We start from the raw sequence: 25,794 nt of genomic DNA, 5'->3' as shown, positions 1-25,794 counted from the left end.
TGTTTTTAAGTGATCTGATTGGTCTGTGACATCTAAGAGACCAGTCAGTCATATTTCGGAACAGTGTCAAGTGGATCAGTCAATACAAGATAAAGCTACGGTTAGGTGAAGCCAACGATAATTGACTCAATTCTATATGTAGTCAATGCTTGCTGAAGCTAACAATAGGTTAAGCTATTGCTCAGAGGAGCTATTGCTCGGTGCCGATGCTTGGTGGAGTTAATGCTTGGTGGAGTTAATGCTAGATACCCACCAAAACTAAAAAAAAGTTGGAAAAAGAAAGTCATAAATAACCAAGAAGCTCCAAAATTAGTTTTTATTGTTGTAAATCAGCAATCATCGGGCCAGATTTTGCTGGGAAAACAACGGTGAGGCTAACAGCGCTCACCGTCATCTATGTGCAAATCGAATAGCAACTTCCGCCGAATATCTTCCTGCACAGGCGCAGTTAAACGCAGAAATCGGGAAATTGCTGTCCGAGATGCGTCGCCCCTCCGTAAACTTTGCGAAAACGGCATCTCGCGGTCTGGTTCCCCATTGAAATTCACATGAATTGAACAGTGCGAAGTTCCTGCACTGCTGTCGTGGGTATGTACTAAACTCACCAGAGAAAGTTGGGCCTTGTCCATTCCAGTCTAAATACTCTTTTAATGGTGTGGTAAGTCTGAATTACTGCCAAACATCCTCTCTGGCACTGAAAATTAACTTTTACAAGTGTGGAGTCTCATTCCTTCAGCTTTTAATTATTGTTAGACATTTAAAAAAAAATTAAATAAAAAATGTTTACTTTTTCTTTCTGTCTTTTTTATCTCTGTCTTTTAATTCAATCTTTCTTACCCTCTAATTTATTTACTGTACCCAATTTGCCAAGGCTTCTTCAACAGCACCTCCCAAACCAGGATTTTGACCCAGCGACGATGAAGGAACGGCGATATATTTCCAAGTCACACACCATCCTAACTTGGAAATATATCGCCGTTCCTTCATCGTCGCTGGGTCAAAATCCTGGAACTCCCCACCTAACAGCACTGTGGGAGAACCTTCACCACAGGACTGCAGCGGTTCAAGAAGATGGCTCACCACCACCTTCTCGAGGGCAATTAGGGATGGGTAATAAATGCCGGCCTTGCCAGCGACGCCCACATTCCATGAATGAATTTTTTAAAAATACGCCGGGATGGCCTCTGCTGCCTGTCCCTAACCTTTTTCCCATGGCATGGGGACAAAATTTGGGTGGCACATTAGGTTAATGCTGGGCTTTTAAAGAAAGAAGGAAGAACCTGCATTTATATATTGCCTTTCACAAACTCTGGATGTCCCCCAGTGCTTCACAGCCAATGAAGTACTTTTGAAGTATAGTCAAGATAAACGCACAGTTAATTTGTCCACAGCAAGGTCCCACTAACAGCAATGGGATACGTGACCAGATAATCTGTTTCAGGGATGATTTCAGGAATGAGCATTGGCCAGGACATTAGAAGAACTCCCCTACTCTTCTTCGAATGGTGCAACAGGATCTTTTACATCCACCTGAAAGGACAGATGGGACCTTTCACCTCTGGGAGCTGGATTCAAATCTAACCCAGACTAATAGGGTGAAAATTTCCTCTGTTTACTGACTGCAAGCATTATATATGAAATGTGTTTAGACTGCTGCTAATTGTACACCGGTTGACACCGTTAGTCAGATTGGCCTAGGGATGGGTGGTATGCGAAAGAGACAATATGCTGCACTGTGCATTAGGGGTTGCTCTTCTGAGATTAGACCTGAGGCACATTGTTGAGGCAGAATAGGGAGAACTTTACTTTGTGTCTACCTGTGCTATACCTGACCTGGGAGTGCTTGCTGCTGACACTGGGTGCCTAAAATAAAAAGTAATCTATTTCTCGGCACTAATAGCCCTCACTTTCACCTAGAAGAAGAAAAGAGAACAGGTTAAAAAAAAAGAGTAAATCAGTAAAGAAGCATGCGTAAGAGTAGGACCTTAAATACAGAGCGAAGGAAGGAAAAAGATGGAGACAGCATGTTAGAGAGAGAACTACAGGAGAATAACAATGTTACAGCTGCAGATTTATTTTTAACAATGATTTAGCTTAGGATCCCACAATGGCTCAGTCAGTAAATGCATCGTGTGTTTGGGAAGGAACCATCCAGGTTATGCAAGTTCCAGAGTTGATCTCTGGTCTGCATTGAATTAGCTAATCCTGACTGGGGTTGGTTGACTGCTACAATTTGCTTTAGCATTTTTGAGGTAGTGAGCCAGGGGGGAGAGGAGAATCAGTCTCCAATGTTCATTGCTCACATGGATGCTGAGTGAGGACATGGTTGGGTTTAGCTATAATTGCTCCCATTTTCACTGTCTAGGCTCATAGATCATTAGGAGAAGAGGTAGAATGGGAAGATAACTAGAGTAGAAAAAAATGTTTTATTTTATTTTACTAAAACTCCCACTAGACACAGTTCTATAGGCAGTGAATCATTTACATCCACAGTGCAGCTGTGCCACAGTTAGTACAATATAGCACTGGTCATCTTATATATCCTTCTTTATCTGATGATTTATTTGAATAGTCATTTTTAATCCAGTTCTAACTAGTCATTAGCCCTTAACCTTTCCAATCAAATTTACACTTTTTGACTGGTGCAGGGAGTGAATGCTCATTACATCAAATTCTGTGGTTTTCTGCTCGAATAGTTAATTGTGGGTCGCCACGCTTGTAAATGTATTGGCTCATCCCTGTAAATACGATAGTAAATTCTCCGAGTTAGCTGTCAGGAGACAAGTAGAGCCATTCATTTGCAGGTCTGAGTTTTGACCAACATCTTCAGTGCCATGTTGAGTTAGAAATGAATGTGGGCATTGCCCAAACATGTGTAATAAGATTCACTTAGGGGCCGTGCAAACTTTATTAAATAATTTGTACACTATGCCACATGAATTTGCAATTTACAGTGCTAGATTTTTCAGAAAATATAGAATAATGTATTTATATATAATTGATGAATAATATAGTTAATATTGTGTCATATCTGGAATTCAGTCGACTCATCTCCCTCTACCACTCAGTAATACTGTATAGCTGACAACCATCAGGAAAAAGCACATATTGTGCAGTATTTTCTTTTAAAATTGTTCCTACTTCAGTGTATTTTATATATTAAAATGAAAGTATAAAAGAAAAGCTGATCTTTGTCAGACCAGGTTGTTGTATCTTTGTAATTATTCACACAAGCATCAATGGACTGTGTACAGATTCTTTGTTGGTTCCATGTTCTTTATTGCTCCAGCCTTACAGTGTTACAGTTATGGATGGAATCAATGTAAAAGATCTATTAACTTTCTAATAAGTTTATAAAACTTAGGAGACCTGGGAGAAGATTTCCTCTGGGTGCTATTTTCAGCGACATCATGGACACATGTCTAAAACATATTTTGCTACAAATAGTGAACAAAGGAAATCTTACCTCTGAATAACTGCTTAAAGGAGGAAGTTTATTTCAATTTAATAGGCCACAAAGGAACATAGGAATTTCTAGACAAAAGAAGACCAAGGTGCATCTAGTTTACCTTCTACCATCCTGGTAGTCACATGATAAAGGGATAATGGAATTGTTGACTAATCATGACAATGAATCTCAATTAGTCTACAATAAACCCATACATGAGACAGGAACTCCCAGTGGTGGAAGGCTTGGGGAACCATGGGCCCGACGTTAGCAGAGCTGCGGGTTCTCGGCGGGGGGGCTATCAGGTGCGTGGGTAACACGCCCGGTGAAATTAGTCAGCTCCCTGCGCGATTGTAGCATCCAATCCACTAATTGGATCCACTTACCTGCTCCTCCGGGTTCCCCACTGCTGATCTGCGCGTCGGGCGGGCTGCGCATGCGCAGTAAGATCTGTCAGCTGGAGGAGCTCTATTTAAAGGGGCAGTCCTCCACTGACAGATGCTGCAACAAATAGAAAAAATCACAGCATGGAGCAGCCCAGGGGGAAGGCTGCTCCCAGTTTAATGATGCCTCACTCCAGGTATCAATACATGGGGTGAGGAGGAGGGGGAGGACAGAGATCTTCCGCCCGGCGGGCGGGAGGAAGCGGCCTGCCTCTGCCACCAGGAAGGCCTGGCTCGAGGTGGCAGAGGAGGTCACCAGCGCAACCAATATATCGCCCACCTGCATACAGTGCAGGAGGCGCTCCAATGACCTCAGTAGGTCAGCCAAAGTGAGTACACGTACTCTTTCCCCTACACTCCGCCTGCCACATCACCGCCCCCACCCCACATCTCCTTCTGCACTGCCAACACTACTCTGTCACATCACCCCTCACACCCACTCAAACCTCATCCTCATCTTACCTGCACTTACTCACCTCGCCAGTACTCATCCCGCCACTACCACGCAACCCAATACTCATACAATCTCATGGCTCTATCTCATACTCACCCTCTCGTGCATCTCTTTCACGACCAGCCTCACTCAACCTGCCACTACCTGTGCTGCAGCCACAGGGCATGCATCACATATGTGCAGTAGGCAGCGTAAGGCAAACGTGTCGTGAGCATGAAGCGGATGCACAAGGGTGTTTGAGGGTTTGTCATGGGTGTTACTTATATTGAATTTCTGACCAACTCACATTACATATTATATTGGCACCACTACTGCCATTTCTTCGCGAATCTTGTCTGGTTTGTGCAATAATGCCTTTTCCTGAGGATCACTATGAAGACCCACAACTGATGCCACCCATTGTGTCACTGCAGAGTGGGTGTAGGTGTATTTGCAGGGCTCTTTTGCGCAGACGGCTGAGAGACATCGGCGATGTCCCCGGTTGCACCCTGGAAGGATGCGGAGGAGAAGTTGTTGAGGGCAGTGGTGACTTTGACAGCGACAGGTAAGAAGATGGTGCTCGGGCCAGCCGGGAGCAGCTCGGCATGAAAGAGGCTGCAGATGTCCACAACTACGTGTCGAGTGACTCTGAGCCTCTGTGTGCACTGCTGCTCAGAGAGGTCCAGGAAGCTGAGCCTCGGCCTGTGCATCCTGTGGCGAGGGTAGTGCCCTCTGCGACGCATCTCTCTCTGCGGTAGCCCTCCCTCCTGCTGTACAGGTGGATGCGTCACAGCACTCTGTTGTGGAGCTCCACGTGTCAGAGGTGGACGGCGTGGATGGCGAGGCTGGTGATGCTGTTCGCCCTCCGAGGAGGTCATGACTGCAGCTACGGCGGCCCCCATCCACAAGATGTACATCTGAGGGGGTCCGCAAGGTAGGTACATGTCTCTGTACCCCGGGGTAAGTGTGCAGGTTGGTGACTTTGACTGTCAGGAGGAGGGTGGTGGAGGCCAAACTTTGTCCCAAGTGACAGAGTGGCCTCCTGCAATGAGTGAGGGTCTCCCCCACCACCCCCGCCCCCCCACCTGTCAAATGGACCTTTGCAGCTGCCACAGGCTGACAGCTGCAACAGGTCCATTTGAACTGGGAGCGTTTCCCTCAGTGTGGGAAACAGTCCCAGTTTGCTCGAAAATCCCACCCCTCCTCACGTAATCCCTTAATCAGGTCAGTTAATGACCTGAACAGGCAAAATAAATACCTTCAAGTGGAACCCCGCTGGCTTTAATTGCCTGTGGGATTCCCACCAGCGGGGGCTGCGCGCGCACGCCGGCGCGTCAGTGGGGAACTCGGAAGTGCGCGGGTTCGAGGCGAGCTCCGGTCCCGCTCCAGGATTTCCCGATTTTCGGGGCCCCCCCGCCAGGAACGCACCCGCTGGTGGGTGCTAAAATGCTGCCCCATAGGTCCAAAGTCACTTGTTCCTCCCAAGCATCTTTGTGTTGGAGATTTTACCGTTCCTATTACTCATTATCAAATCTACAATGTTTTCGCCCTTTGTTGGCTCTTTTACACATTGAGTGATAAAACAGTTTTCCATTAACTCTAGAAATCCCTTCCCTCTCTTACCAGTCCCTGGAACCATTATTAACCATTCAATTTCTGATGTTAAAATTACCAACTACTGTAGTTAGTCCCTTACTCATCACCTTCCCTATCTCATCCCAAAGTTCCAAATCAATGCTTTCACCTGGGCCTGGGGGTCTATAGCATGCCCCCAGTAATAGTTTACTTCTGTTACCATCTATTAATTCTACCTAAAGTGATTCTGTGTCTGTTTTATCCTTTTTTATATCCACTCTCACGCATGCCTCCATAATGAATTTTATATATACTGCCACACCATCTCCTTTTCTCCCGATACAGTTTTCTCTAAATAATTTATATCCTTCCAGATATGTATTGCATTGATTGGAATCATTCCACCGTGTCTCTGTAATACTAATAATGTCCAATCTATCAACCTTTTTAAGAAGGAGATAGATATATTTCTTAATGCTAAAGGGATCAAGGGACATGGGGAAAAAGCAGGAACAGGGTAATGAGTTAGATAATCAGCCATGATCATTTTGAATGGTGGAGCAGGCCCGAAGGGCCGAATGGCCTACTCTTGCTCCTATTTTCTACGTTTCTATGTTTCTAGATCACGCATCTTATTTGTCAGACTTCTTGCATTAATCCAAGTACATCTTTCCACCTTTCCATTGTAACAATGTCACAGAAATTCTCTTCTCTTAGACCTTGAAATTGTGCTGTGAGACTGCGGTGTTCAAGTGCCAATGCATTTGTGCGAAGATGTTAACTCACTGAAAATAATCATGACCAGGAAGGTGTTGTGTAGTAATGTGCCTGCAAGCCCATACTGAATTGCTACCAGACCTGTTTATGCCTTGAGGTGGATATGCATCCTCCGAATTTTATTCCTTTCCGATGGGTAGGCAGGAAGCTTCCATTTGCTGCCATTCCCACTAAGATGGTGCAACCTAGTCAGAAACACGTCATATGTGGGCACTAATTATCATTCCACCATTCCATAATCCAAAGAGCTCCACCAGTGTTCTCCACTGCCAAGCAATGGTCCATTACTTTATTCTTACAATTGAAGTTAGATATGTAAAATATAAATCAATACCGTACAATTAAGTGTGGAGTAAGAATTCCTTTGGTCCTTCCATGCAGCTACTATAAACACATTTGTGAAGATTTCCTTTGCTCAGCATTTCGAGTGAAATTGTCAATTTGTTCTAAAAGAGGGTGTTATGATTTCACCAGACAGTGAGCAGAGGAAATCTTCACAAATGCATTTACAATGTTGTTACATAAAATAAGCAGAGCAATTTGTGCCTCTGTATCCTCAGTTATTTCACTTAATTTTCCAAGCAGCTACTGGAGGCTAGTTTGCAAATTTTTCATTCAAACAATTTCAACTCTTCCTTTCTCAGGCCTCTTTTGACAAAGGAAATTAATTTATACCTCCATGATTACTGTGAGTGGATGGAACCTTTTACATCCAGCCCCTTCTCTGTACATAGATATCATTGTAGCTTCACTGTTCAAGCCTAGCAATGAGTAATGCAGCAAAGACCTGTCACAAATTAAAACATCTTTGCTAGAAAGACTGCGGACCAGATTTTCTGCCTTATGGCCACCCAACTTTGGGCAAATCGGGAGCAGATAATATGGTGGGATCCTTGTGCTGGCTCCCCAGTGTCTTCTCCACTTCTGAGATTTTCCAGCCGAAATGCTGGTGGACATTGAATACATCCGCCCGTATTTAAGCAGGCATATTCAAATAATAGGTTAATATACAGGACTATGTCACATGATATATTCCCTGTCAGGAATGCTGTAGCATTCCTTGCTTCAAGCACCACTAAAGCAGCAGAAGGGAGGTTTAGAAAATGGAGGACTGCTTTTCCTAATGCAGTTGATCACAAAGCAATTAATCGTGCTAGGCAAGACCTTTTTAAAACAGTCTTTTTTCCTGTCGTCTCAGGGACCTCTAGCCACACTGTGCTGTGGCAGATGTGTTAATGATTTTGCTCCCACCCCCAACCAAGGTGGGCAGCCCAGAGGCAGCAGGAATATCAATGGCAGTCCACCAGAAAAATGTAAATGAGCCTTACTAAAGAAGGTCCACTGGGGTCAGCGCTCAGGCACTGGGCATGTGCACGGCCCGCACTGCCCCCGATCCAATGGGTGTCCTGCAGATCAGAAAATCTAGCTCATCTCATCAGTACAACACACTTTAATTTTCTCCTGTTGGATTCACTGAGCTTATTAGCTTTAAGATCTCTTCTCGCCTTTGGGCTGTGAACTGCAGATTCAGTTTTGTTTTTAGTTCATTGTTTGGCTTTAAAAAATAGTTGTTGCGTGACTGAACCAAACTACTCATCACAGGATACAATGCAGTTAGTGGTCCCACTTCAGTATTCAGACAGTCAGCCAGCATTTGTAAAAAGGATGAAAAAAGAACAGTTAAAGGGTAATGGAAATGTTAAAAATATAATCAATTCATAAAAAACAGAAAAAGAAAATAAAAGCATGTGAATGGAGATGAGAAGACAATTTTAAAAATGTGAAGCACAATGACCTGGAAATTATATTGTGTGATCTTTATGCACAAACTTAAAACATTTGATGAAATTCCTTTGTCTGCTATTTTAACAGAGGCATTAAATCATTTATTTTAGATGGGCATGTTAAAATTGTAAAGGGATTTCATACCAATGTGTAAAGTATTCATGCTTTAATATTCACACAGAGTAAATGTTAAAGTGAATTCAGGGCTAAAATTTTCCATTATCAGAAGTCCTAACTGCAGCAGCACACCTGACTGCACAGGCACAGCTCATACGTTCCTCTGGAAAATCAGGTTCCTTCACTTTCATGGTCCTCCTTCCAGCCTCCAGGCAACATACATCAGGCAGATATCTTCTTATCTAAAAGTACAACTTTGAATAATTTCTGTTTAATATTTTGCTGGCAGTATGCTACTGTGAGAAAAATTTCTAATTTGGTAGTAATTATCTATTACCCGTGAAACATTCTCTGCCTCTCTCTCTAGCCCCCTCCCCTCTTCCTATCCCCACTAATTTTCACTGAAACAAAAACTAAATTAGTGTCTGGACTCACGAATACTCTAAAGATTGAAATTACCTTTGTCAATATGAACGATTAAATTGTCTCTTTTTTTAACAAACCTGTTAGTTTGTTTAAAATAAATAGATTAAACAGCTTAATTAAATAGCAGAGCGAGGAATTTACTCTGAACATGTTAAGTGTACATTCGATAATATCAACAATTTCTATCCTTAGAAATAAAAACCTAGGCAATCATAATACAAGTCCCACAATATTTACCCTAAATCTCAGTAGCTTTCTGGTCCCACTTATTTGCACGTCTAAATTACATTCGCATGCAAGTTATACTGTTGTTCTGGTCCCACTTCTCCAAACTTGGTTGCTTATATGTGAGTCTGTGACTTATGCACTAGAGTTTAGTCATTTTGTTTTCATTTTAAATTAATTGATAATAAGTTCCTAAAATTTGTTCAATTTATGATTAGGTAGATTTTATCTTAAACAGCATGTCTCTAGCCATTCTTTTAATATTTTTAAATAAAAGTTGGTTTCAACAGAATGACAGCAACTTGTAATTCTTTGAATGCGAATATTGTACTGAAGTATAATGCTGTTTATACAGATCTTTTTGTAAATTTCAAAAATGTCTGGTGAAATTTTTATGTGACAATTTTGTTATTGTAAACATATTGCTATGAAGATAAAGACATGGCATAATGTAAAGAAAAAGTGATTTAAAAAAAATGCAATCTAGATAAACTTTTGGCATTTGTGGTTCTCAAATCTAGATGCCATGGAGTTTTTTTGAGTCATTCAAGTAAATTTCCTTAAAAATGATTGGATTCAGCCGCACACTGTCTAATGCTACGGGATGTGTGACTGACAAAACCTTTAACATGTTTTTATTTTGGTTTGGTGACTTCCTTGAAAGCATTTTCATAGATACCCATTTTAATTGAGTTAGATAGCGATACCTTTTAGAATGACTTTTAAATAGCCATTATCTCAGTGCTGTTTTTGGGACCTTGCTGTGCGCAAATTGGTTACCACGTTTCCCTACGTTACAACAGTGACTGCACTTCAAAAGTACTTCTTTGGCTGTAAAGCGCTTTGGGACGTCCTGAGGTCATGAAAGGCACTATATAAATGCAAGTTTTTCTTTCTTTATTTCTTTAATTAAAGTAGCACCTGTCAGTGTGAAATGAGTGGACCATCTTTCATATTTATTCTCTCATATCACCACATTCAACTTATACATCTTAGAAAATAGCTTTTTTTAAAAATCACTTATTTAAAGATTAATTTTATAAAAATAACATTGCAACACTGTAGAAAATCTCATGCAGAGAAGAATACATCATCAGAAGCTAATTCAGTAAGTTAGCCAAGTCTTTTCATGTGTAAAGTAAAAGTTGACATCCCATCCTGACTGGGTATTTTCCTGGACTGATTTTATGATATTATGATGCTTGTGCATTAGGAACTTAGGATCCAGAAAAAGGGGAATTTAAATGAACAGGAACTTGATTGAGACTGATCTAGCTCACTCCATGATTGACAGTTGGAGGAGGAGACATGCCCCCCGTCAGTTGGACTTGAACCCACAAGCAAAATTACAAAGAATTACAAAGAATGTACAGCACAGAAACAGGCCATTCAGCCCTACAGGTCCATGCTAGTGTTTATGCTCCATGTGAGCCTCCTCCCACCCTTCTTCATCCAACCCTATCAACATATCTTTCTATTCCCTTCTCCCTCGTGTGTTTATCTAGCTTCCCCTTAAATGGTGCCAGGGTCATGGATGTCACTGAGCGGCTTCAGGGCATTCTCAAGGGGGAGGGTGAGCAGGCAGAGGTCGTGGTCCACATTGGGACCAACGACATAGGTAGGAAGGGAGATGAGGTCCTGCATCAAGAATTTAGGGAGCTAGGTAGCAGATTAAAGAGCAGGACCTCAAAGGTTGTAATCTCTGGATTACTCCCAGTGCCACGGGCTAGTGAGTATAGAAATAGGAGGATAGAACAGATGAATGCGTGGCTAAAGAGTTGGTGCAGGAGGGAGGGTTTCAGTTTCCTGGATCACTGGGCCTGCTTCTGGGGAAGGTGGGACTTGTACAAGTCGGACGGGTTGCATCTGAACCAGAGCGGGACAAATATCCTTGCGGGGAGGTTTGCTAGCACTGTTGGGGGGGGTTTAAACTAACTTGGCAGGGGGATGGGATACAGAGTGGAGCTACAATAGGGGGTGATGTGCAGCCAAATATAGAGAAAAAAACAAGTCAGCTTGGAAGACAGGGCAAATATGTGAGGGCAAGGCTGGATGGCATCTATTTTAATGCAAGGAGTCTTGCGAATAAGGTGGATGAACTGAAGGTGTTGATAAACACATGGGAGTATGATATTGTTGCTGTCACAGAGACATGGTTGAGGGAGGGGCAAGACTGGCAGCTCAATATTCCGGGGTACAGAATCTTCAGGCGAGACAGAGGGGGAGGTATAAGAGGAGGGGGGTCGCAATATTAATTAAAGAATCAATTACTGCCATAAGGAGGGATGATATATTAGCAGGTTCCTCTAATGAGGCCATATGGGTGGAGCTTAAAAACAAAAAGGGGGCAAGCACTTTGATGGGAGTGTACTATAGGCCCCCAAACAGTCAGGGGGAGATAGAGGAACAGATATGTAGGCAAATCTCAGAAAATTGTGCAAATAATAGGGTAATAATAGTGGGGGATTTCAACTTCCCCAATATTAACTGGGATACTCAGAGTGTAAAAGGCTTAGAGGGTACAAAATTCTTAACGTGCATCCAGGAGAGCTTTTTGAGCCAGCATGTAGAAAGTCCTACAAGAGAGGGGGCGGTACTGGACCTAATTCTAGGGAATGTGGCCGGCCAAGTGGAAGAAGTGCTAGTAGGTGAGCACTTTGGTGACAGTGACCATAATTTGGTGAGATTTAAGGTGGTCATGGAAAAGGACAGGGAGGGGCCAGAAATAAAGGTTCTAAATTGGGGGAAGGCTGATTTTAATAGGATAAGGCAAGATCTGGCCAAAATGGACTGGGATCAGCTGCTTGTAGGAAAATCTGCATCGGAGCAATGGGAGTCTTTCAGAAGGGAGATTGAGACCATACAATGGCAACATGTTCCTGTAAAGGTCAAGGGTGGTTCCAAGAACTCCAGGGAACCTTGGACGTCAGGGGATATACGAGAATGGATTAGGGAAAAAAGGAGGGCTTTTGGCAGATACAAAAGGCTAAAGACGGAGGAAGCCCTAGGGGAGTACAAAAAGTGCAGGGGGATACTTAAAAAAGAAATTAGGAGATCAAGGAGGGGCCATGAAATAACACTGGCGAGCAAAATAAAGGAAAATCCTAAGATGTTTTATAAGTATATTAAGGGCAAGAGGATGACTAGGGAAAAAATAGGGCCCATTAGGGACAAAAATGGCAATCTGTGTGTGGAGCCGGCAGATGTAGGAGGGGTTCTAAATGAATTTTTTGCATCTGTTTTCACTATGGAGAAGGACGATGTAGACATAGAAATACGGCAGGGGGACTGTGATATACTCGAACATATTAACATCGAGCGGGAGGAGGTATTGGCGGTTTTAGCAGGCCTAAAAATGGATAAATCCCCAGGCCCGGACGAAATGTATCCCAGGCTACTGTGTGAGGCAAAGGAGGAGATTGCGGGGGCTCTGACACATATATTCAGAACCTCTCTGGCCACAGGGGATGTGCCAGAGGACTGGAGAACCGCTAATGTAATACCATTATTCAAGAAGGGGAGTAGGGAAAAACCGGGGAACTACAGGCCAGTGAGCCTAACATCAGTGGTAGGAAAATTATTGGAAAAAATTCTGAAGGACAAAATTAGTCTCCACTTGGAGAAGCAAGGATTAATCAGGGATAGTCAACATGGCTTTGTCAAGGGAAGATCATGTCTGACTAATTTGATTGAATTTTTTGAGGGGGTGACTAGGCGTGTGGATGAGGGTAACGCAGTGGATGTGGCATACATGGATTTCAGTAAGGCCTTCGATAAAGTCCCCCACAGGAGACTGGTCAAGAAGGTACGAGCCCATGGAATCCAGGGTGCCTTGGCACTTTGGATACAAAACTGGCTTAGTGGCAGAAGGCAGAAGGTGATGGTCAATGGTTGTTTTTGTGACTGGAAGCCTGTGGCCAGTGGGGTACCACAGGGATCGGTGCTGGGTCCCTTGCTGTTTGTGGTCTACATTAATGACTTGGATATGAATGTAAAAGGTATGATCAGTAAGTTCGCTGATGATACAAAAATTGGTAGGGTGGTAAATAGCGAGGAGGATAGCCTCAGTCTGCAGGACGATATAGATGGGTTGGTCAGATGGGCGGAACAGTGGCAAATGGAATTTAACCCGGAAAAGTGCGAGGTGATGCACTTTGGAGGGACTAACAAGGCAAGGGAATACACAATGAATGGGAGGACCCTAGGCAAGACAGAGGGTCAGAGGGATCTTGGTGTACAAGTTCACAGATCCCTGAAGGCGGCAGAACAGGTAGATAAGGTGGTAAAGAAGGCATATGGGATACTTGCCTTTATTAGCCGAGGCATAGAATATAAGAGCAAGGAGGTTATGATGGAGCTGTATAAAACACTGGTTAGGCCACAGCTGGAGTACTGTGTGCAGTTCTGGTCGCCACACTACAGGAAGGATGTGATCGCTTTGGAGAGGGTGCAGAGGAGATTCACCAGGATGTTACCAGGGCTGGAGCGCTTCAGCTATGAAGAGAGACTGGGAAGATTGGGTTTGTTTTCCTTGGAGCAGAGGAGGCTGAGGGGGGACATGATTGAGGTGTACAAAATTATGAGGGGCACAGATAGGATGGATACTAAGGAGCTTTTTCCCTTCGTTGAGGGTACTATAACAAGGGGACATAGATTCAAGGTAAAAGGCGGGAGGTTTAGAGGGGATTTGAGAAGGAACTTTTTCACCCAGAGGGTGGTTGGAGTCTGGAACTCACTGCCTGAAAGGGTTGTGGAGGCAGGAACCCTCGCAACATTCAAGAAGCATTTGGATGAGCACTTGAAATGCCATAGCATACAAGGCTACGGACCAAATGCTGGAATATGGGATTAGAGTAGACAGGGCTGATGGCCGGCACGGACACGATGGGCCGAAGGGCCTCTATCCGTGCTGTATAACTCTATGACTCTATGACTCTAAATGCATCAATGCTAGTCGCCACAGCTACTCCTTGTGGTAGTGAGTTCCACATTCTAACCACTCTCCAGGTGAAGAAGTTTCTCCTAAATTCCCTATTGGATTTATTAGTGACTATCTTATATCTATGGCACCTAGTTCTGGTCTCCCCCACAAGTGGAAACATCTTCTCTACGTCTACCCTATCAAATCCTATCATTATCTTAAAGACCTCTATCAGTTCACCCCTCAGTCTTCTCTTTTCTAGAGAAAAGAACCCCAGCCTGTTCAATCTTTCCCGATAGGTATTTGGTATAAACTGAAAATGCTTGTACTTTGATTTGAGGGTATTTTCGTAATACTTGGGTACAATTAGATTCAACTTTTCTCTGAAAATCAGTTCATTGATATTCTAAGCCTCTTTGTCACTGGAATTGAATATAAAAATCACTTCAGAATGCTGTAATTTTAAAGTCTTTTTCTTTGTGTCTTTTTCCCCTTAGGAATGCTACATACTGCATGAAGGTTTCCATGTCACTGATTGTAGCTGAAAATGATACAGGCCTTTGCTACAATGCAAGAATGAAATATTTTGAAAAAGCTGAGCTCAGCAAAAATAAAGAGATATCATGTCCAGACATTGAGGATTTCAGCCTCCCAAACAATGAGCCTGTTGTATGGTATAAGGTAAGACAGTAATAATTTATTTTATATCTAGAATACAGTCTTTCTAAAAGTTCTCTAATTTGTATTGAGTAATGTTTGGTTAAAAAGGAAAATTACTATGAGGCAGCAGAAATAGATACTATAGTATAGCATGGTATTTGAACAGGAATGCAAGTCAAAGGCCTGGCGACAATCTATTGTCCAAAGGGGGGACACTCTTCTGATCCGTGAGGTAACAGAAGATGACGTTGGAAATTACACATGTGAACTGAAGTTTGGGAACTTTGTGGTAAGAAGAACTACAGAATTGGCAGTTACAGGTAGGTGCTTGAATTTTGCATTTGTGATTTTTGTTTTAAATGGACATGTTATTGAAGTAACAGCAGTTTAAAGTTACCGGCTGCCTTCAGACATGTTCATGTAATGATTCTGTTACAGTGTACACAAGCGCGTTTGGATAAGTTGTAGTTTTATTGTAACCAGCATCTATCCGGGATAATTTATCGCCCTTTACTTTTTGAGAATTCTGCCCTCGGAAGTCATGCATTCACATATAATAATACACAGCATGCTGTACAGATGATTTTTCTTCTCTGAATTTTACGCATTGGCGGTAGCGTCCCATTATTATTGCCACTCTGAGAGCTACTGCTTTTCTTTACTGACAGCGCCTCACCTGTGCAGTCAATTCATCTGTCATGACTACTGGATTCTTTAGTGTTGGAAACAAAGAGGAAAAATACCCTGTAATGATGCACAACAACAGCTGGTCAGGGATGAATTTGAGAGCTCTCAGGATCTTATTGTGGTTTGGAGCTTGTACATTCAGTTTTGGCTTAATTATTTGTGCACATATTGGTCCCAAACCAACTTGGGTCAGAGTCCATATCTAATTCACCAATGACCATTCAATGTTCCATATATAAAATGTTAAAAGGGTTTAGCAAGATTTTTCCCAGGAACATGAGACTCGGGCCTAATTGATGTATTTTCTCAGGTTGGATATGTTAATCAATTATACTGTGGCTTGTGTTAAGTGTTATAAGTCAGAATATAGCCAAATATTTTGACAATTTGAAGAGACATTTCAATCGATATATTAACAAAGTGGATGGACAGTTTAGATATAAAAACAGAAAATGCCAGAAATACTCAGCAAGTCGGGCAGCATCTGTGGAGAAAGACACAGAGTTAACGTTACAGGTCAATGACCTTTCGTCAGAACTTTCGTCGACCTGAAACTTTAACTCGGTTTCTTTCTCCACAGATGCTGCCCGACTTGCTGAGTATTTCTAGCGTTTTGTGTTTTTATTTCAGATTTCCAGCATCTGCAGTATTTTGCTTTTGATTTAGTGTATAGTTCAGAAAACTGTTCTAAAAAATTTTTTGCAGTGTAAGTCTGAGCTGAGTGAATATTAACTTGGCAGTTTCAAAGTGGCCCACAATGAAATATTAATTATCGTTTCACTCATGGCTATCTTTTTAAGCAAAGATTCCTAGATTGAAGAACATTAGGAGAATTAAAATAGCAAAATTGTGTGACTATCCACTTATTAGATGAGGTGCATGGCCCTACTAGTTTATTGAACCAATATAGTTTAAAGTTTTAAAGGAAAAGACACTTAGCAGAGTCCAATTTACTGAAAACCTAGGAATGCACAGGGCTATAGAATGACACTTCTAATTTGTCCTATTTTTGTGTGTCAGCATGACACGGGAATTTTTAAAGTAATGAAATTCATATTTCATTTCCAGAATGCCAATGACCAGCCTGAGTCTGCTAAAAGGGCAGTTTAAATTATTCAGTTGTTCCATAGTAGCTTCATCAAGGCTCCATTGCTGTCTCTGTGAACTCTAGCCATCAGTACCTTTGGGGACAGCAGTATAATCAGCTGCAAATGTTAGTCACTTCTGGCTTGACATGCAATTGGATTGCAAAAAAATGTATTCTGGACAAGTTCTGGCAGGTCTGTATCTATTCCTGACAGGTAACTTTAATCTAGGGAAGGGGAAAGATTCAACATACAGCCGGTAATCTTCAACAATAAGGTTACGATGTATTAGGCTTCTAAGCAATCAAATGTAATTTGATTAGAGGAGAATTCTAGTGATCAATCATGTCCTGTAATCCATTACACATAAGTTCCCATTATAAAATTACTTGAATGTAAAAATCCTTTAGTGTGCAGAGAGCAACAGGCGATTTCTGTGATTACACTAATCTATAAACGACATATACCTTATATCGGTTTGTGTTATTTATATGGAGATATTTGATTTAGCCGTGCATGGGATTGCATATACTCCTCTTAATACATAAAGTTTTCAGCACCATTGTACATTATAGAATCACAGAAGCTTACAGCACAGAAGGAGGCCATTCGGCCCATCATGCCTGCGTCGGCTCTTTGAAAGAACTATCCAATTAGTCCCACTTGCTTGCTTTCTCCCCATGGCCGTGCAATTTTCTCCCCTTCAAGTATTAAAATAATGAATGCAAATTTCAACTAAATTATCTATCATAATCTTTCAAATGTATCTTTGTTTAAAACGTAGTACACTGTTTAATGAAAATCATTTGCTTTAATAAATGTTTGAAAGTAGAAGAAAAGCTTTATTGCACTGTAGAAGAATTAATTTTCAGTAAATTACACTTCACAATGATATAAGAAAGCCTGTTAAAGGGCATTGAAGAACAAAATCTTCTTCTTCAGAGTCATTCCTCTGTTGAAAATTAATTATCTTTCAAGCTATTTACCAGTTACATCAAAATCGTATCTTTGTGCTTTTTTGTCGCTCAAAAAAAATGATAGTTTTGCTGCTTGTGCTTTCATGAAGTCATGGTTGTGATGAATAGGAATCAAATACAAAAGATACTGCCATAGCAATTATCAATCCATTATCTAAATACAACTTTAATCATGCTAATATGCACAGAGTTAAGAATTGTTACTTTTCTTTTGGCATATGTTCTATGACACCTTGCCTGGCTGGTTCTTGATTCTATTGCTTGGATTTTTTTACGTACTTCTTAATTTAAATGAAACTTTTGTACTGTAGATTTGTGTCAGCTACAATAATGAATGTACAGTGTGTGAGCACAAATGCAGTGCTTTGTACCTATTCTCTTCAGCAGAAGTAGGCTCATGCGCATGTAACACAGTGCAGTACAAGTGCAGCAGTGAATTGAATAGATTGGATGGCGGTGTAGACGCCTTACAATATAACCAGACATGCCATATTGGAACCAAGGTAGGCATCTGTGAAATGAAACACCAATGGCCTCTGCCAATATTATTTCTCAGTTGACCACATGTCACATTCCTACATTTTGTTTAGACATTTTTTCCCACAGAAAGGATTTGGAAGAAGAATTACTTTTAATGTTGGGATTTTAAAACAAAGTGTATTCTCAAACATTTTTTTTCTAATAAGGCAACTAAACAAAAGGTGGATAAATATGTAAATTGAAATATCTCCCCTCCCCCCAAAGACTATAAACAATACGACTTGTCTCGATAAGTGCTAAATGCCTCGCTGTGAACAGTGTGGGATAAAACACAAAGGTGGAGACACAGGTTGTTTTTTTAAAGAGAAGTCTACAAGGGCTTTCACTGAGACTAAGAGGTTAGAAATGCTGGCAGACAGTTAGAAATCCTCTGAAGTCAATGAGGATGACGCACTGACGTGGAGAAGCATGGTGTATTCTTTATCTTGTTTTGTTACTGGAAAATAAGTTGCACTGATTGAATTAAGTGAGTCCAATTATGACTGTTGTTCTGTATGTTCACTTTATGGTGAACTAATGCAGCTTATTGATTCGTATCATGTCTCCTCGCACCATGTGTTTGTTCAGTCTGCCTTTGGAGAGATTGAAGAGGTGCACATGCAAAAACACTGGGTCACGTCATTATACAAGTAGATGTAGAGCAGTATAGGTGAACTCCCATAAAAGTAAGACACTCAAACTGTTTACAGGATTGACTGACCTTGCTGAACCCAAGAAGATATCTCATAGAAGCAGGCCCTCATTTATAACATTACAAGTTGTGTGAAAACAGTGTAGCAATGACATTCTCCCTCCTTTGGGGAGGTCCTTGGGCTCTGCTCTCCACCTCTCCACAGCATTATGACAGAGAGGGGTGATTTAGCCTATATGACTTTGGTGTTTCAGTGCACTATGCCACTCAGATTTATCTCTTTTTTTTAAGTTGTCCCATGTGGAATTTACATAATTATTCTCACTTAATTGTCTCGTATCAAATAAAAGGCAGCTAGCCCTGATTATTTGGTTGAGATAAATGACAGATGAAACATAGACCAATAGTGAGAAGTACTAAAATATGAGATGGATAAGGTACAGGTTAAATGCTTTCTGACTAGGGGTAAACGGAACGTGTCAAAGGATGGGGTTCCATGAATAAACAAAGATCAGAGCAAAAATGAGGTTTTAAAAGATAAATATATGGGGGGATATTATAAAAAAAAAACGAGAAAAGTAAAAAGCAAAATTGGGAAGCAAGAAGAAAAAAAGAAAGCTAAGAGAGATTCTGAGGAGAATGGAAGGGTTTTTATAAACACAGAAATAGGAGAAGGATAGTCAAATATTGGGTGGGACCAATTAGATATGAATAGGCTTGAACGTTGGAATGGTAGAGATGCTTATTTTGCCTCAGTTTTTACAGATGAATGTGGGATTGTAGAACTACTTGAATAGGGTGTGGAAGATCCATTATTCGAGATAAATATTCAAAAGGAAACTTTACGAAAACAGTTATGGGGTTAGGGTGGGGAGAGGGGGAAATTACTTTAGTCCCGTTCTAAGGCCCAGAATAGGCGCCATGCACAGAATAGGCGCCATGCACAGACCGTGTGCCCCAACCAGGAGGCCCAAGGCTGGCTTGAAATTGGGCTTCCGGCCTCCCTAACATTATTTAGGCTAGCTGTCAGCTAATTATAAAGATGAATGTTGGGCCACTTGCCTTGCCAGCAGCAGCCAGAGGTAATTCCATGGGCTGGGGTCAGGAGAATGGGAGTAGCACCAATCGCAGGCTGGCATTACCCCTCTGGAGTGTTGTGGAACCGGGAGGAGCACTGCTGCTCCTCCTGGCTCCACGTCAAACTTAAAAAAAAAATTACCATTTTGGTGGCTTCCATTTGCGAGGTCGCATCCACGCCTGGAAAATCTGAGTGGAGCACTTAGGACAGTGGTTTCCCTAAGGGGTCCTAAAACAGGCATTATGTCCCTTATTAACATATGCAAGGGGCCTGACAACCGTTATAGGCGGCCACTGGATGTTGCTTGGGACGCTGAATGTTGCCCTTTGAAATTGCCCTCATTGTGCCCGTTTTACACCCATAAAATGAATGCAATAAAGCCCGATTCATACCCCATACTTTACAAAATAAATTTTACTACATACATAAATGAGAGCCACATTTGATTTTTATTTATGTAATCAGCAGCCTCTGCCCTTTTATTGTATGATTATGCTATTATTATTCCTAATAGATGCTATATGTATTTCACAGTAGTTAAAAAATCATTAACATTTGTGCTAAAAATGCCATTGATTTCCACCCACACTTAATTTCCGGTTTATGTATATAAATGTGGCATCATAAACGCACAGTAATAAAGCTATTTGGAAGGTATCATTTTTTAAAACTTGTATTGCTGTATGGTTATCACCTCCTTCATTGTTTAGCCACAGGCATCTGGTACATTTTAATTCCATTTGATGCACTAAGCATGAGGATCAGAAGAAGGAAACTCTTCTAAATTTAATAGAGGGTCCCAACACATGACAGGTTTTATAGAAAGATGTCCCACAGATTGAACTTCTAATTTTGGCCACATCATTTGAGGGAGGCCCAGAACTGAGGTTAAGCACTTCTCCGAGAAAAATTCACTTCAGGTTCTCCTGCTCATTTCCTATCAACTAGTTAAAGAACATCGTCTGTGAAGATGTTCTCTAAGTTGTGGAATGTTGCACATTTTGTGTAGGTAAATGGAAATGGAAAAAAATACATTTGAAATGGGAGAGGAAGAGGAAGTTATTTTATGGAGAGACAGTAAAGGAGAACCGGCTAGACTGGTTCCATGTCCCAGCCAAGGTAATCTTATGCAAAATATAGGGCTGATCTTTCTTTCCCAGTGTTGTCCAGGATCAATTGTGGAGCACAGCGGAAGTCACCACTAGAGGGCTAGGAGTTGAGCACTGGGGCTTTCTCTGGGGTTTCATTTTTGCATTCAGCAGGCATGTGCCAAGCACATGTAAGGCCACATGCGGTGCACTATTAGCTACATCCATGAAGAAGAACTTTGGTACTTTTGGGGCCTTAGAGGCAGTGGGAACCTTAAAGTGACAGACACAATGGAAGCCGCAGGAACAAGATATCAAGATATGCGACGTTTCTAGTGCACTGAACGGAAAATATTAAAAGTGCCAGCTGCACATGAGTTGGAGAGTGCTGACATTAATTATAGCAGGCCAAAAATTGTTATTTTCAGTTGTGTTCTTCTCCTTTAGGGAAATGGAACATCCCCTCTTAAAGTGAGCATGCTGTAGTGCCATGGAAGGGATGGCAGCAGCAGGAGTCTAGGCTCTCCAGCAGTCTGCCTTTGAGGTGTTGCTGAAAGGGCAGCACTGTAGCAAAATTCAGTGTGCATGTACATACACGCACACACACTTCTTTAACTAAAGAACTGTAGTATTCATTCTTATTTCAAAGCTTTTTTAATATAGAGGAACAGAGAATACAAAGCTTGGATCCAAAAAATGATGATGTTGGGGTAGGGGGAGGTGATGATTTGATTATATGGATGTTCTTTTTTATTAAAAACAGGATTCACTTTTGACGGTTTGATTGATTTTTTTTCCATAGAAGGATGGAGTAGTTGATTGGTTGGGGGAGGGAGAATTTTTAGTGAGTATTTCTAGAATTTCAAGTGAGTTAGGAAAGTGTTTACCATCTCAGGAGATGACATCTTGGATCAGGGCCAGACAGATGTCTTTTGCAGCTCTCATGGCTCCTTGTGGTTCCTGCTCCTTTTTTTTTGGCTGATTCTTGACCCTTCTCTCAGCTTCTTTGTAGGATTTCTGCATGCTCTTCCTCTAACCAGACTTCTCTCCCTATGGTCAAATTATGGAGACAGCAGCAGATAACATGATGCACGAGACCTTGGCTAAAGACTACCGTAGTGTACCACAATCAAGGCAGTAGAACTTATTACTTTAAGATTCTGATTGTGTGCTCAGTAATGGCATGTAGTCTCAGAGCTGCAGAATGAGTTTAATAGTACCAACGTTCAGCTGATATATTAATATTCCACAGGGGGGGGTCATTAACTAGGGTGTGAGGGATACCCCGATTCCCCAAGTGCCAGTCCTTTACAGCAGAGGGATCCTTGAATGCACCAGAAACTATGGAGTGCGTCATAAAGGATGAATCAGCCATTGTCCACGGATGTCTCACAATCACCTGCACAATTTAATGGCGATGGTCGCAAACAATGTGGCCCTCGGAGCTCCTCTAAGAAGATGTGCCCCATATATTATTCGCAAGAGGTTCATTTCCATCAATGCCCAGATAGTTTGTGCGTGAAGGAAGTGAAAAAAGGAATCAAACCTAAACAGAAGTAGAAACTGCTTGGGAGGACTTTTGATGGAGCATTTAATATGTATTAATTTTATTTTAGTGAAGATGAAAGTAAAGATAATATTAGTATGTGAGTGGAATTACTAGGCACAACTAAATTTAGCAATTGTTAATTGAGAGTGCACCATTGATGAACTACAAAGGCATGATGATTTGTCATTGTTATTCACTTAACTCATTTCTATAGTTCAACATATTGACATCCTATTTATAACTGTCTTTTCATTTAAATGTTATTTCTCTCATGAATGTGAACATTAAAATAAAATCAGTCCAACAATAATTTCTTTCAGAAATGTAATTTGCTCCATTACTTTGAGTGATCCAAAATGACCAAGAGGTGAAATTTGCAGAAGACGCATAGAGGAAAATCAAAGCATTGTATCCGTTATAAATGCTGTTAATTCAGTCAGAAAAAAATGTTCTCACTGTTTAAGGCAACCTTAAATACAGGCTAGAGCAAATGATTGGATCGAAGGCTCTTTACTCAGAATGTAGTTAATTTGAATCTTTATTTACATACTCAGAATGCCTGATCCTTGCAAACTTTTTTGATTTTTCAAAAATGAAATAATGGCAGTGGAAAGTTTTCTGAAATTCAAGAAACATTTTATTCAAAGCATGGAAGCATATTTGTTCTTGTGTGCTCATTGAGAGGATGTTTGAGGTAATGCAGAGGATAGTTGAGTTCCGACCATAAATCTTCACCTTCCAAATTACGACACTGCTGGAATTAACAGTATGTATACAGATGAAAATAGTGCAGTGATGAATTGATAGAAAATATAAACAGTATGTGATTTTTCCACAGTATAATCTACTGCAATTTATTGTGAATTTGCAATACCTACATGACAAAGGGGCGCAATGGTCTGCTGGGAGCATCTTTCAATGCTGCAATCTGTAATACTCCAAGGAAAATGATAAGTACCAGAGAGGAGCAATATTGCTGCTGTGTTGGTCATGCAATTTGTAAACTGGTGGCAGTGGTAAAAATGGAGAAAAAACAGATTCATCAAATTCTGACTGCCACTGCCACTCAGGAAGTAAATGAAGTAGGATGACTAGTGGAAGGGTTGAGCACATTAAGAAACAAACATCCAATTTTCCTGTGCTTTTATATTCATGTCATCACAGATAAGCCCAGACCGAAATTGAATTTATTCTGTCTCGAAACCAACATCTAATTTATTTGCATTGATAAATCCCTGATTCCCATGTTCAGTTGTACATGGCACATTTTATTTATATATATATGTATGTGTAAATATATATCTATATATAGATATGTATATATAGATAAAATATTTTCTGCACACCTATCAATTAGAAGTACTGCTTACTAGTGTCCAGTTCTATTAGTCTGAGTTCTCACTTCTTATCACTGTCCGCTGACCCTTGCTGGAAGTGTGTGAATGCCCACATCAGATGAGAACCTCATCTGGTTCAACTGCAATCCCCTCCATGGTCAAAAAGAAAATCATTGTCCAGGTTTAGACTTGAAAAATGGCCTTTTGGGTGAGGTTCATATGCTGCAGTTGTACAGGGCATTGGTGAGACCACATCTAGAATACTGTGTGCAGTTTTGCTCTCCTTATTTAAGAAAGGACATAATTGCTTTGGAGGCGGTTCAGAGAAGGTTCACTCGACTGATTCCTGGGATGAGGGGGTTATCTTATGAGGAAAGGTTGGACAAGTTGGGCCTGTATGCACTGGAGTTAAGAAGAATGAGAGGTGATCTTATTGAAACATATAAGATCCTGAGGGGGCTTGAAGGGGTAGATGCTGGGGGGTGTTTCCCCTTGTGGGGGAGACCAGAACCAGCGGCCACAGTTTAAAAATAAGGGGTCTCCCATTTAAGACGGAGATGAGAAGAAATTTTTTCTCTGAGGGTCGTGAGTCCGTGGAACTCCCTTCTCCAGAAAGCGGTGGAGGCAGGGTCATTGAATATTTTTAAGGCTGAGTTAGATAGATTCCTGATTAACAAGAGAGTCAAAGGTTATAGTAGGTAGACGGGAAAGTAGGGTTGAGGTCACGATCAGATCAGCCATGATCTTATCAAATAGCAGAGAAGGCTCAAGGGGCCGAATGGCCTACTCGTGCTCTTAATTCGTATGTTCATAGGCACCAAAGATCAAAGATTACCCGTGGAACTGTACCCAAGCAAGCAAACAGTGGGGTTATTTTGACTTTGGCCGATAGTGTAAAACGGGCAATTCCGATTCAGCCACCCATTATACATAGGAACAGGAGTAGGCCATTTAGCCCCTCGAGCATGTTCTGCCATTCAATGAGATCATGGCTGATGTGTTACCGAACTCCATATACCCCCTTTAGCCCCATATCCCTTAATACCTTTGGTTAACAAAAATCTATCAATCTCAGATTTAAAATTAACAATTGAGCTAACATCAACTGCCATTTCCAGAAGAGAGTTCCAAACTTCTACCACCCTTTGCATATAAAAGTGTTTCCTAACTTCACCCCTGAAAGTCCATGCTCTAATTTTTAGGCTATGTCCCCTATTCCTAAACTCCCCAACCAGCGGAAATAGTTTCCCTCTATCTACCCTATCAGTTCCCCTTAATAGCTTGAAAACGTCGATCGAATCAACCTTCTAAATTCCAGGGAATATGACCCTAGTTTGTGTAATCGTTCCTCGTAATTTAACCGTTGGAGTCCAGGTATCATTCTAGTAAATCTACACTGCACGCCCTCCAAGGCCAATATAACTTTCCTAAGGTGCGGTGCCCAGAACTGAACACAGTACTCCAGGTGTGGTCTAACCAGGGCTTTGGAGAGCTGTAGCATAACTTCTACCCCCTTTATTTTAATCCTCTAGATATAAGGGCCAGCATTCCATTAGTCTTTTTGATTATTTTCTGTACCTGTCCATGAAATTTTAATCTATGTACATGGAAGTCTAAATCTCTTTGGACCTCCACTGTTTCGAGCTTTCACCATTTAGAAAGTACTCTGATCTATTCTTTTTAGGTCCAAAATGGATGACCTCACACTTGCTTACATTGAAAGCCATTTGGGACAGTTTTGCCCATTCACTTAATCTATTAATATCTCTCTGTAATCTTATGCTTCCATCTACACTGCTTACAATGCTGCCTATCTTTGTGTCATCGGCAAACTTGGATATGTGGCTCTCGATCCTGTCAAAAAGTCATTAATAAATACAGTGAATAGTTGAGGCCCCAACACAGATCCCCGTGGGAAGCAGAGGGAAAACTCTCCAGTGGCTGGAGTCATACCTAGCACAAAGGAAGATGGTAGTGGTTGTTGGAGGCCAATCATCTCGGCCCCAGGACAT

General features: G+C 41.4%; 1 protein-coding gene across 1 annotated transcript in view; it reads left to right on the top strand.

Moving 5' to 3' along the window:
• Window positions 1-25,794, top strand: part of LOC137326831 (interleukin-1 receptor accessory protein-like 1) — a 1,140,124-nt gene that overhangs the window by 520,956 nt on the left and 593,374 nt on the right. The window contains exons 3-4 of the mRNA XM_067992211.1: window positions 14,648-14,831; window positions 14,977-15,130. Of these exons, the coding sequence (XP_067848312.1) occupies window positions 14,648-14,831; window positions 14,977-15,130 (338 nt within the window). The remainder of the gene's footprint in view (window positions 1-14,647; window positions 14,832-14,976; window positions 15,131-25,794) is intronic.

This window comes from Heptranchias perlo, chromosome 11 (assembly GCF_035084215.1).
Source record: "Heptranchias perlo isolate sHepPer1 chromosome 11, sHepPer1.hap1, whole genome shotgun sequence".
Classification (NCBI taxonomy): Eukaryota; Metazoa; Chordata; class Chondrichthyes; order Hexanchiformes; family Hexanchidae; genus Heptranchias; species Heptranchias perlo.
This window is presented reverse-complemented; position numbering and strand designations above follow the sequence as displayed.